Consider the following 13,162-nt stretch of genomic DNA (forward strand, 5'->3'; position numbering starts at 1 on the left):
GTTTGATTAGTCAGTATTCTGGCAGTCGGATTGTTATATAACAACTTTATCCATGAAATAAAAATGTCTCCTAGTTGTAATTTTTCCAATACTGTGAAGAGATATTACTATTCTACTTGGTCAAATGCTTTTTCTGCATCTAAGGAGATAATTGATAAGTCTTCGTTTATCGTTCTGTGTGAGTACATTATATTAAACAAGTGTCTCAAGTTATTGGACGAATGTCTCTTGGGTATAAATCCAGTTTGATCAGAGTGTATTCATTTACTAACGTACTTACTTAGTCTTCTTGCCGGGGTTTTAGCTAATATTTTCTGGTCTGTATTTAAAAGAGCTATATGATCCTGGCTCTTCAAGATCTTTATCTTTTTTGGGTATCAATGTTACATGTTATCAGAGTTACAGTTGAAATATCATCTGAAAGGTAGTCATTACTTCAGATACCTTCAAATACGAGATTATGTGAAAATACACACGCAAGATTATCACTCCATGGGTCCAGATATACTCGATGAATGCATGAATAGAAAGGCGGATTCAAATAAGTTAATATCATACTTCTATAATACCCTTTTAAATTTACATATCCCATCGTCGGAAATAATTAGGCAAGCTTGGGAAGACAAATTGGGTTTAATAATTTCAAAGGATAGTTGGGAGAAAAGTCTTCCATATATACACTACTGTTCTCTTAATGTTAGGCACTCACTAATACAATTTAAAATACTGCATAGACTATATTATTCAAAGTCTAAATTGAATAAGATCTTCCCAAATGTCTCTCCTATCTGTGATAAATGTCTCCTCCAAGAAGCAACCATAACCCATTCTTTTGTTTCCTGTACAAAGTTACAAAACTTCTGGAGGGGAATCTTTGATATCTTTTCCAAAGTACTTAAAACAAAATTAGATCCCGACATAAAATTGATCACACTAGGTATGTCAGAGGCCTGTTCAGAGCTAACGATATTTCAAAGACGTTTCCTTAACTATGGCCTGATAACGGCGAAAAAATTAATACTTAAATTTTGGAAACAGCCAACAGTCCCTCCAGTGAAGATGTGGATCACAAACATGTCCGAGACACTACATTTGGAAAACATTAGGCTTGTCTTGGCGGAAAAACCAAATCAATTTCTCAAGACATGGACACCCTTCACCGAATTCTTACAACAATAGCATGGTGCATCACAAATTTAAATTTCAAATCCGACGCTGGGTTGGGTGAGGTGGGCAGGGGGACGAGGGGAAAGGTATATCTCCACCTTTCTTTTTCTTTTTCCTTATTTCTATATCTTTCTACCACACTACTTTGGTAATTTAGGGGTCTTTTGTTCTTTTTCGATCTATCTTTTCACTTCCTAGTTTTTTCCTTTCTTGTTTTCTTCTTCTTTTCTTTTTTCATTTTCATAGTTTAGGTTACAAGGTTAAAATGAAGCTGTACAATAATTGTATAATTTTAGATGCCGAATGTTTTATCTTTGTACAATTGCTTCTAATAAAAATAAATTTAAAAAAAAGTCATTCCAAAAGCAAATGACATCGTTATTTAATAAAGAAAGGCATGGAGCATAAGAGTCATAAAGCCATGTTGAGCCTCTTATATGATGATGGTGACAATGCGAATGTAGCTTCTAATTGTAGCCCACTAACCATAAGGCTATGAAGCAGACGTACTAAACAATTTGCTTTGTCAGTAAATGCACCATATGGTATTTCCATGCAAGAAAATCTGCAGACTAGATTCCTATTGTGCAAATTTGTTGTATGTTTATTGGCTGTTGTGTTTCCATATTTCAGTAAATTTCATAGGTTGAATAGAGCTTCGCATTATGCCAAATCATGAAAAACACTACACAAATACATTGTGATGAACAAGTCAAGATCAGCAAGTTCATATGCTCATCTAAATGCCTCTTAAATATATCTGTTTCCACCACTGCAAAAATGTTTGACACCCACATATCCATTATGTTTTCCCCATCTCAATTTAAATCTATGCCTTCTAGTATTTGAGATTTAAATTCTGGGAAAAAGACTGTCAACTCATACGATCTCTGCTGTAAATCCGACAATTTGTCCACTAAACCCCACAATTATACTATGGTGAAGCATTTGGTTTGGCAAGCTTCTTTAGAACAATACTGTATAAAACATCAATTTATTTGCATTAAATTAACTCAATACAATACAAATAATGTACTTCATACTTACAGGAAGTCCTGAAATATCAGAGTACTTTTTTGCTGGTTTAAAGGAAGGTGGAGCATCAATGTTGCAATCTGAAAATTGAGAATAAAAACATTTTTTAATTTTTAAAAACTATTTTAGAATATTTCACAAGATTCGTTTTCTGGTGAAATACTGGGAAAACCATCAGTTTTCTGTCCTACCAAATGGACCATACCATCAAAACCAATACCATGTGCCTCCAATAATGATCCATTCCCACAATAGGTTGGTTTTATATAATTTTATTAATGCAGAACTTTAGACTTTTTGGTTTCTTGGCTGCAGAAGAACAACACTACCCATAAAACCCTGGTGGCCAAAGAACAATTAAAACTTTAATACACAATTGCTACGTAGTAGCCCAACTGACTTATGATGATCATTAAATATAGGTTAGAGATTTTGTTTTAAAATGTTAAATCACTTTCAAATGTTACTTTCAAAGCAAAGAAACTATACCAAATTTGCAGATAAAATATAGGTTTTAATAATTTTCTTTCTTCAATTTTCTAACAATATGGCATAATGGAATAATGAATAAATCATTTTGCCATTTCAAAGGATGCATTTTCGAATTAAAGTTATCATTCCCAGGTTCATAATCACAACAAAAGTATTTTGTTACGGTCAATATCTTAACAATCTCTTATTTCTCAAGTGGAATTGATTGAGGGTCAAATTCCTTTGTGTAAATATCACCAATGATTTCTCTTCGCCAAACCATATTGACACATTGGCCAAGAATGCACACTAACCTATCTACTTCCTTAAAAGACTAAGGAAATTCAGGACATCGCCAATGACTCTTACAAATTTCTATAGATGTAATATGGAAAGCATCTATCGGGTTGTATCACAACTTGGTTTTGCAACTGCTGTACCCAAGAAATTGCAAAGTTGTAGTTGTCTCTCAGACCATAAAACAAACCAGCCTCCACCACCCTGTCCCCCATCCTCCACCTTTTACCAATCGACAATTCATGCCACCTCAGAACTAATGGCCAAAATAATCAAGGACCCACTTCCATCCCGGTCGTTTATTCATCTCCTCTCTCCCATTGAGCAAAAGGTACAAAGCATGTAAACGCATGCCATCAGATTCAGAAATAGTTTCTTCCTCGCTGATATTAGGCTATTGAACAGACCTATCATAAGCAAAAGGTGTGTTCCCAATTTTTAACCTATATAATTTCAGCCCTTGCACTGTTTTTAACCCAAACTTTCTCTGTAATTGTAACACTGCAGTACTATATTCTGCAAACTGGTTATTTTTCTCATTATAACTACCTATTATACTTGTGTGTGGCTCGATTGTGTACTCATGTATGGTATGATCTGATCGGATAGCACACAAAACAAAGTTTTTCAGTGCATCTTGGTACACTTGACATGAATAAACCAATACCAAGTTCTATTTTCATTAGATCTGGTGTCCACAACAAATTATAAACTGAAATTTATTAGGGATTTCAGATGTTTAGTTGATAGAATCTGAACCAGTAACGTGTCTCGAAAAGAACTGCAGATGCTGGTTTGAAAAGAAGGTCTGAATGACAATAAAGGCTACTTTGACTTTGACTTTAGACACAAAATGCTGGAGTAACTTAGTGGGACAGGCAGCATCTCCAGAGATGCTGCCTGTCCCACTGAGCTACTCCAGCATTTTGTATCTACCTTCTGAACCAGTTGGTTCCAGAAATCTATTGCAAAACACATAGATTTCACCATGGTTCTTTTAAAAATATATATATATAATGGTAAAAATTGTCAAAGCAACTTACAGTTAGGATCATTTAGTTTCCATGGTAACATTCTCTCGGTGGCAAGAATTTGTTTCAGATTTTTCCAGACACGGTTCTTCTTGCCAACGCCAGCGCCGCCAATGCCAGAGTGCTAAAAATGAAGACACCAAATCAAAAGCTATGTACCAGGCAATTAAACAGATATTTACTGCTCTTATTCTTGAAATAATTCTCATTTCTACCTGTTCATACAATCAACAAATAATGTTTGGATTTTTAACCTCAACAATATCACATAGATTCAGCTCCGCATTTTCTAATAACTAAATTTTCACTGAAAATTCATTCAAATGAAACGGTGTAGATTGCTAAATACGTGCTGAAAATACAAACGTGACCAAATCTAACAGGCCTTAATACAGCTCAGAATTAGTTGTAGAAGTCGGACTGGCAGCTCAATATTCATGGGTATTAATGTTTTAGACATGACAGAAAGGGATGTAAAAAGACAGGGGAGTTGCATTAATAATTAAAGGGAATGCTACAGCTGCATTCAGAGGACTTTGGTAAAACTCACACATAAGAAAGGTGTAATTACTATGACAAGGTTATACTATAGGCCTCCAAATTGCCAGGAGCAAGAGGAAAATATATACAGGTGGATCATAGAAAGGTGTAAAAACAGTTGCTATACTGGGCAATTTTAACTTCCCAAATATTGAGTGGGGCTCCCTTGGTACCAGGAGCTTAGTTGGGGCAGAATTTGTTAGGTACAACCATGAGGGTTTCTTGAAGCAATATGTTATTAGTCTAATTTGGGATGGGGCCCATACAATACCTTATCTTGGGAATGATCCTGGCCAGGTGATCGGAGCATTTTGGAAACAATAACTAAAACTCCGTAGGTTTTAAGATACTAATGGACAAGTCCGGCCCTCAGGTCAAAGTGCCAAATTGGAGGAAGGCTAATTGCAACTGTATTCGGAAGGACATGGAGATGGGTATATGAATGCAAATCCAGATCTGATTTGCAAAAATCATTTGAATGGCTATTGATTAGAGTTCAGGTTAACATGTTCCTGTGAGATTGTAAGATAAGAATGGTAAGGTTTGGGAACCTGGATGGCTAGAAGTCAAAGGTAAAAGCACATGCAAGGCTTAGGAAGTGGAAACCAGTCAAGGTTCCTTGAGAAATATAAAGGATGCAGGAAAGAAATTGGAAGGGCTAAAAGGAACAATGAAATGTTCTTTCCAAGGACAATAGATAATAGACAATAGGTGCAGGAGTAGGCCATTCAATGTGATCATGGCTGACATTCCACAATCAATACCCTGTTACTGCCTTCTCCCCATATTCCTCGACTCAGCTATCTTTAAGAGTGTCTATCTAGCTCTCTCTTGAAAGTATCCAGGGAACCAGCCTCCACCGTTCTCCGAGGCAGAGAATTGCACAGACTCACAACTCTCTGTGTGAAAAAGTTTTTACTCAACTCCGTTCTAAATGGCTTACCCCTTATTCCTAAACTGTAGCCCTTGGTTCTGGACTCCCCCAACATCGGAAATTAAGGAGAATTCCAAAAAATCTCTTATAAACATGTTAGGAATATGGGAGTAGCTAGGGAAAGGGTCGGTCCCAGAATGCTGAGGGAAGCAAGGAAGGAGATTGCCATGGCCTTGACAGTGATCAGTGTATTTTCTTTTGCCATAGGCATTGCAAGTAGACTAATTTCATTCTTTTGTTTAAGAAACCAACAGAGACAAATAAGGCAGTTACATTTTTCAGTGGTAGGGAAATAACTGAAGGTTCTTATGGATAGGATTTACTCATATTTTGCCAGGCATGGACTTATCAGGGTGATGCAGCATGGGTTTATGTTGGGCTGGTCCTGTCTTACATATTTGATTGAATTTTCTTTTGAGAAAGTGATTAATGAGGGTAGGGTAGTGGACATTGTCTTCATGGACTTCGGGAAACCATTGACAAGATCCCTCACTATAGGCTGATATAGAAGACTAGGTCACATGGAATCTATGGTTAGTTGATAAATTGGATACAAAATTGCTTGAAGACAGGGGTCAGTGACATATAGATGCTTTACTGACGGAGTTCTGTGACCAGTGGTATTCTGTAGGTATCTGTCATTTGTATTATACAAATAAACTGAAGAGGGGTCGTGATGTGAAACACCGTCCATCCATGTAATTGCTGAGTTAATCCATCATTTTGTGTTCTATGGATAAAAACATAGGTTGACTGATTTTAAAGTTTCTAGGTGATATGAAAGTTGATGGGAGCTGTGGATTGCAAGGGAGATTGTTCAGGAATACAGCGGATATAGATCAGTTGGAAATTTGGGCAGAGAAATAGTAGTTTCAATTTAATCTGGATAAGTGTGAGGTGATGCGTCTACAGAGGTCAAATGTAAAAGGCAGGTGTAAAGTAAATGGCAGGACAATTTTGAGCACTGATGTAGATAATCTGGGGTTCAAGATTCAAGATTCAAGATTCAATTTAATTGTCATTTGGACCCCTTGAGGTCCAAACGAAATGCCGTTTCTGCAGCCATACATTACAAACAAATAGACCCAAGACACAACATAATTTACATAAACATCCATCACATCGCTGTGATGGAAGGCCAAAAAAACTTATCTCTCCACTGCACTCCCCCCCTCCCCCGATGTCAGAGTCAAAGTCAAAGCCCCCGGCTGGCGATGGCGATTGTCCCGCGGCCATTAAAACCATGCCGGGTGATGCAAGGCCGCACACCGGGTCTTGATGTTAGAGCCCCTGGCGTGCGCTCGCAGAGTCCCGCGGCCATTCCAAGCCGCGCGGGGCGGTGATGTTAGGCCCCGCTCCAGGAGCTCTTCGACCCCGCAACTCGGGCGGGAGAAGTCGCCGTTGCGAGAGCCCTGAAAAGCGGTCTCCCTCCAGGGACCCGCGGGCTCCCGGTGCTGCCGTCCGCCAGACCCGCAGTTGCAGTTGCAGTCCACAGCAGCAGCAGCGCTCCACCACCGCTCCACCCGTTCCGGACTCGGCCAGCTCCGCGACGGTGAGGTCAGTCGTCGGCACCAGAGTCCCCGGTCTTCTCCTGTTGGAGGCCGCTCCTCGTTGCAGCCCCAACGACCACGGAGACCCGACAGAAAAGGTCGGGTCTCCCGTGCAGGGAGAGATTTAAAAGTTACCCCCTCCCTCCCACCCCCCCACACACACACCCCAACAAACAATAACAAAAACTACATAGAAACATAGACAAAAAATAATAAAAACGCGGACGGGCTGCAGAAGCCGCTGCTGACGAGAGTCGCGCCGCCACAAGAGTTCAAGTCAATTGCTCCTGAAAGCCTCAACACAAGTTGATTGCGTGATTAAGAAGGTGCACAGCATAGATTCATAGCATAGAAACAAGCGTCAGGTGCAACTCATCCACGCCAACCCAGTTTCCCATCCACACTAGTTCCATTTGATTGTGTTTGACCCATATCCCTCTAAACCTTTCCTATCCATGTACCTATCCAAACGTCTTTAAAATGCTGTTATTTTACCTGCCTGAAACACTTCCATATAACCACCACCCGGTGTGAAAAAACCTGTTCCTATTAAATCTTTCCTGTTTCATCTTAAAACCATGTCATCTAGTTCTTAATTCCCCAATCCTGAGTTAAAGACTGTGTGTATTCACCCAATCTACGAACTTCAAGATTTTACACATGTCTATGAGATCACCCCTCAGTCTCCCATGTTCCAAAGGATAAAGTCCCAGTCCACTTAACCTCTCTCTCACTCTCTCTCTCTCTAACTCAAACCCTCGAGTAGTGGTAATTTTTTGCTGCCCTCTTCCCAGCTGGACATATCTTTCTTTTAGCAGCATGATCAAAACTGAACGCCTTCATCAATCAAGCCATGCTATGGAAGTACAGGTGCACAACCTTTTATCCGAAAGCCTTGGGACCAGACACTAGTCGGATTTCGGACATTTTCGGATTTCCGAATGGAAGATATTTAGCGTAGATTAGGTAGGTAGCGCAGGCGGCTTGAAAAGTCTGGAGCGGCTGCCTCCTCCCCGGAGACCGGGGAATCATTGTAAATCATTGCATAAATGTTAGTCAGTTAGTTTGGAGGAATTTTATGTGGTGGTGGTGGGGGGTGAAGGGGGAAACTTTAATTCTTAGTCCCCTACCTGGTCGGCGACTCCCAACATCGCGGAGCTGGGGGCTCCGTCCGTTCGCGGGCGGCGCCGGTTGGAGCTCCGACCCCGGCAACTCTACCCCTGGCTGCGAGGCGCTCCAAATTCAGCGCCGCCCGCAGCCGGACGCCCGCAGCCCCAGCTCCGTGAATGTTGGGAGTCGGCGGCCACAGCGCTCCGGAGCTTAACGCACGGCGACCTGGTAAGGCATTGCCCGCTCCCCGCTGGTATCCCAGTGCTGCGACGCCGCCGACTCCCAACATTCGCGGAGCTGGGGCTGCGGGCGTCCGGCCGCAGGCGAGGGTGGATTTGGAGCGCCGCGCAGCCAGGGGTAGAGTTGCCGGGGTCGGAGCTACAACCGGCGCCGCCCGCAGCCCGCGGCCGGACGCCCGCAGCCCCAGCTGGGAGTCGGCGGCCACAGCGCTGCGGAGCTTACTGCACGGTGACCCGGTAAGGCATTGACCGCTCCCCGCCTCTCCGACCAGGTAGGGGACAAAGAATTAAAGTTTACCCCTTTACCCCTCCCTCTTCGCATAAAAGCCCTCCAAACTAACTGACTAACATTTAAGCAATGATTTACAGATGTTTAAGCGTCTCCCTGGTCTCCGGGGAGGAGGCAGCCGCTACAGTAGTACAGACCTGGGTTGACCATGGGTCGTTTCGGGTCAAGTTTGGCGCCAAACGCGAGCTTTGGTGTGCAGACGACATCCTGGAAAAAATGGCCGGTTTTAGGAGTTTTTCGGTTTCCGGAACACCGGAAAAAAGGTTGTGCACCTGTATGTAGTGGCTTTTGAGAGTAAAAAGAGTATGGTGCCTGAATTGAGGAATCTGTAGGAGAGGTTGGGGAAACTTGGATTGGATTCTTTGAATGTCATTGGAAACCTGATAAATACCAGAGGGCATAGGTGTAAGGTGAGAGGAGGAAAGTTTAAACAGAGATTTGCTGGATAATTTGTTTTTATAAAACAGAGTGGTAGGTGCTTGAAACATGCTGCCAGACGATGTAGTGGAAGCAGATACAACATTTAGAAAGCATTTAGACCGATGCAGGAACACAGGAGATGGAGGAAAATAGATCATGTGCGGGCAGATGGGATTTGTTTAAACTGACACAATTGTTGCACAGCATGTTGGCAGATGGGCATGTTCCTGTGCTATACAGTTATTTGTATGTTCTCTAAGCATAAAGTAAATAGAATATGTTATAGTTAACAATTCCATGAATTTAATTGCAACTTGTCTTTCATTATACTCTGTAAATGTTGCAGAGAACACAAGAATCTTTCAAGTGGGGTGTTTTTCATGTTCTGATTTTGTCATGAATGAAGAAAGATGACGAACAGCAAGGATTGTCAGTCCTCAACTTTTTATTTGAGGTGATGGAGCAAGTAAAATATAGAAAAATAACATAAAAAAATCAGCTTCAAAATTAAATGGCTTGCGACTCATTGGCATTTTGGAACAAAGGTTTGACAACCATATCCCAAACAATATTTCAAAATGCCGGACATACACAGCTGGTCTAACAGCATCTGTGCAAAGTTAATGTTTCAGGTCAACGACCCTTCATTTGTATTTCACATTTCCTTTTCCAGTTTCCTTTTGATTTATTGAAACCTCACAGGAAGGAGACCAACTAGCATTGCAGTTTTTTTCCCAAATCCACTGCAGCTGTTACCTCTCCAGTGAAAGTTAAGGGCTTTCCGTTTCTCCCACTGCATGAATTTTCCATCTACGAGCCATCCACTGTTTACAATGGTCCGCCTTAAGCGTATCTCACAGACACAAGTGCACAGATATTCAAAGTCAAACATGTTCAAACATTTGTTCCTACAAATTGCAGTTTCCTACGTGCACTGGGAAAATGAGAACATGGGAAAACAACCGAAGTCTCCTACCACCCAGGTGTCTAGAGAGCGCCGTGTTGAGAGCAGTACAGTACAAACGGCTGGAGGAACTCAGTGAATCAGATAGTATCTGTGACGCAACAGGATAGTTTCCGTACAGAGAGCAGTGTATCCGATTCTTTACAGTGCCGCATGGGTGCCAGAGCCGCCTTGTGTGTTGGGCTGCATTAAACATTGTGCTGTATAACTCTTTCAGTATTTTGCTATGACTATGCCTTGCAAAAGCAATCCGCAAAGGGAGCAACGCCATTCTAAATTGGCAAAGTGTAGGGTGTCAGTTCCTAATGGCAAGTATCATCATAAAGTACAACGCACACATTCTTAAACTCGTTAAAGGATTAGCTCCAATGCAGGCTACTATCATAATAAAGCGGCTAAGTGGTTTGATTCTTGAAATTTGGCCTTGAGATCAAAATCAACAGAAAATATGCATTAGCCTTATGATTGTTCAAGCAATGAGCCTGTTCAAAGATTTTACTAAAAAGCACGGTAATGAAAGTGAAGAACTTGTGGCAAGCAGAGGGTGGTTTAGTAAATTTAAAGCAAGGACTAATTTGAGAAACGTCAAAGTGCAAGGGGAAGCAGCAAGTGCTGACCATGCTGCAGCGAGTGCATTTCCTGATGGTTTTGGCTCAGATAATTTGGGAGAGGGTGGGGTTATTGAGCCGACCAAATGTACAATGTGGGGGAGACAGGATTATCTTGGAAATGTATGCCCGAACATACATGTATTGTAAAGATAGGACACAAAGCAAAAGAGAGCCTAATGCTGTTGTTTGCTGTGGGAGATTGCAAACCTTTGTTTTTTTTTTTAATCCTTTCGAGAATCCTCATACTGTAAAAGACATTTGGAAGGTATATCTTCCAAGCTTCTGGATGTCCAACAAAATGGTTTGGGTGATATTGGCACATTGTAAACTCTGAAACGTTTGTTCCCGAGGTGGAGAGGTGCTGTGCTTCCAAGAACTATCCTAAAAGTTTTAATTGGTTCTTGATAATGCCCGCATTCTTGATTTTCATTGATATTGTACTTGCACTGAACACAACAAACATTCTCCAGCCAATGGACCAAAGTGTAATTGCATCTTCGAAAGCATAGCACCTTAATAAGACATTTGCACAAAAGCGTGAGGTGTTGCATTTTGGGAGGATGAATGCAAAGGGAAGATTTATGGTTGATAGCAGGACATCATGTTGGTACAAAGGGGTCTTGGGCTCCAATCCACAACTCCCTTAAAGTGATAACACAAATTGATAGTGGCAAGGAAGGCTAATGGAATATTTGGCTTCATTGGTTGAGGCATTGCTTTAAGAGTCAGAAAGTCATGATACAGCTCTATAAGATTTTGGTTAGGCTGTGTTTGGACTACTGAATTTGGATAATTACACAATTACGGGGCCGGTGGTGTAGGCACATATGATGGTGGCATTTAAGATTCAGATTCAGATTCAATTTTAATTGTCATTGTCAGTGTACAGTACAGAGACAACAAAATGCATTTAGCATCTCCCTGGAAGAGCGACATAGCAAATGATTTGAATAAATAATAATAAGTGTCCGGGGGGGGTGGTGATTGGCAGTCACCGAGGACACCAAGAGGTTTTAGATGGGCACATTCATGCAGGGAATGGATGGATATGGATCATGTACAGGCAGATGAGATTAGTTTATCTTGACATCACATTCAGTGCACTTATTGGGCTGAAGGGCTTGTTCCTGTGCTGTACTTTCTAATGTTCTAAGTCATATTAAAGTAGACAATGGGGCAGAGGCAAGACTTTCTGGGAGGTCTAAACATCATACACCCTCGACAATGCAGTTAAGAATATTGCAGATGCTTGGGTTGAGATAAAGTAAGCACAAGATGCATTCTCAGCCACTTACTTGAGATAAAGTAAAGCCACAAATGGTGTCTGGAAGAAACGTATGGTCATGATTTCGGAGATATTTCTAAGATAATACAAGATGTGAAGGAGAAATTGGTGGCCCTTGATAATCAACTACAGCTTGGGATTAATAAGGATGATACCAATGACTTGCTTGAATCTCATGCTGAAGACCTAAACAATGATAATCTTATTTAACTGTAAAAGCAGCTGACAAAAGAAGGGGAAAAAAACATGAAGTTAAAACCCCAGAAGAGATCTACAACAAATAAAATGGCAGATGCTTTGAGGAGATTTGAAGATTTTTGCAATGCCTGAAGAACATGCTTTTATCTAGCTTGGTTTTTTTTTTCCATGATAAATTTTAATGCTTCGACCAAGCTACCCACATCTTTATTGTACTACTGAAAATAAACAATTTTCAGCTCTCTGCTATTTGGCTATTTTGTGTCATTCCACACTTACACTCTCAGTAATCGTTCTAAATGCCCATAATAGGAATGCCTTCAAACTCCATATCCCTTGCAATAATGGCCAACATTCCATTCAGCTTGCTAAACACTTGCTGCATTTGTAAGTTTTGTTTTTTTCATGCATTTGCTTGCACAGATCACTTTTTTCCCTTGCACAATTTTGTAATCTCACTATTTAAATAATGTAATTTTTCATTCTATCTTTTAAAGAGTAACTTTACACATTTCTTCATTAACTGGCAAAAGGATTTGGGGGAAGTTAAGGATTTTGTTTTACCTCAGGAATATCAAGATTTTAAACATAAACCCAACTGCTAACTCTTGGACAAAGGAGTTAGCACCACCTGCTGCAACTGGATTTATTTCCTAATCCATAGACCAGTCAGTGAAGATAGGCGACAAGATATCATCCACATTATTTCTCAACACCAGTGCTCCACAAAGATGCATTCTCAGCCACTTACTACACCCCTGATGTATACACAACACTGAGAGCAAATACTAACTCTATTTACAAGTTTGCAGTTGACATCAATGTAGTAGGCTGGTTCTCAAACAAGAAGATACAATACAATACAATACTGTTTTATTCGTCACATTGCACATAAAGTGCAAGTGAAATGAAGATGGAGTACAGGAAGGTTATAAGATAACTTAGTAACATGGCATCAAGACCTGAAACAGGACTGATTTGGACGGGTGTACGGATAGAGTTTTTGCAGGTACATGCACAG

At 40.7% G+C, this 13,162-nt stretch overlaps 1 protein-coding gene across 3 annotated transcripts in view; it reads right to left on the minus strand.

Annotated features, from left to right (window-relative positions):
* The window catches only part of ino80c (INO80 complex subunit C), a 32,391-nt gene that overhangs the window by 12,935 nt on the left and 6,294 nt on the right, over positions 1–13,162 (minus strand). For all 3 annotated transcript variants that reach the window (XM_055657830.1, XM_055657814.1, XM_055657821.1), the window contains exons 3-4: positions 4,014–4,125; positions 2,215–2,282 (exon numbers count right to left, since the gene is read on the minus strand). In XM_055657830.1, the coding sequence (XP_055513805.1) occupies positions 2,215–2,282; positions 4,014–4,125 (180 nt within the window). The remainder of the gene's footprint in view (positions 1–2,214; positions 2,283–4,013; positions 4,126–13,162) is intronic.

The sequence above is a fragment of the Leucoraja erinacea genome, chromosome 2, assembly GCF_028641065.1.
Source record: "Leucoraja erinacea ecotype New England chromosome 2, Leri_hhj_1, whole genome shotgun sequence".
NCBI classification, from domain to species: domain Eukaryota; kingdom Metazoa; phylum Chordata; class Chondrichthyes; order Rajiformes; family Rajidae; genus Leucoraja; species Leucoraja erinaceus.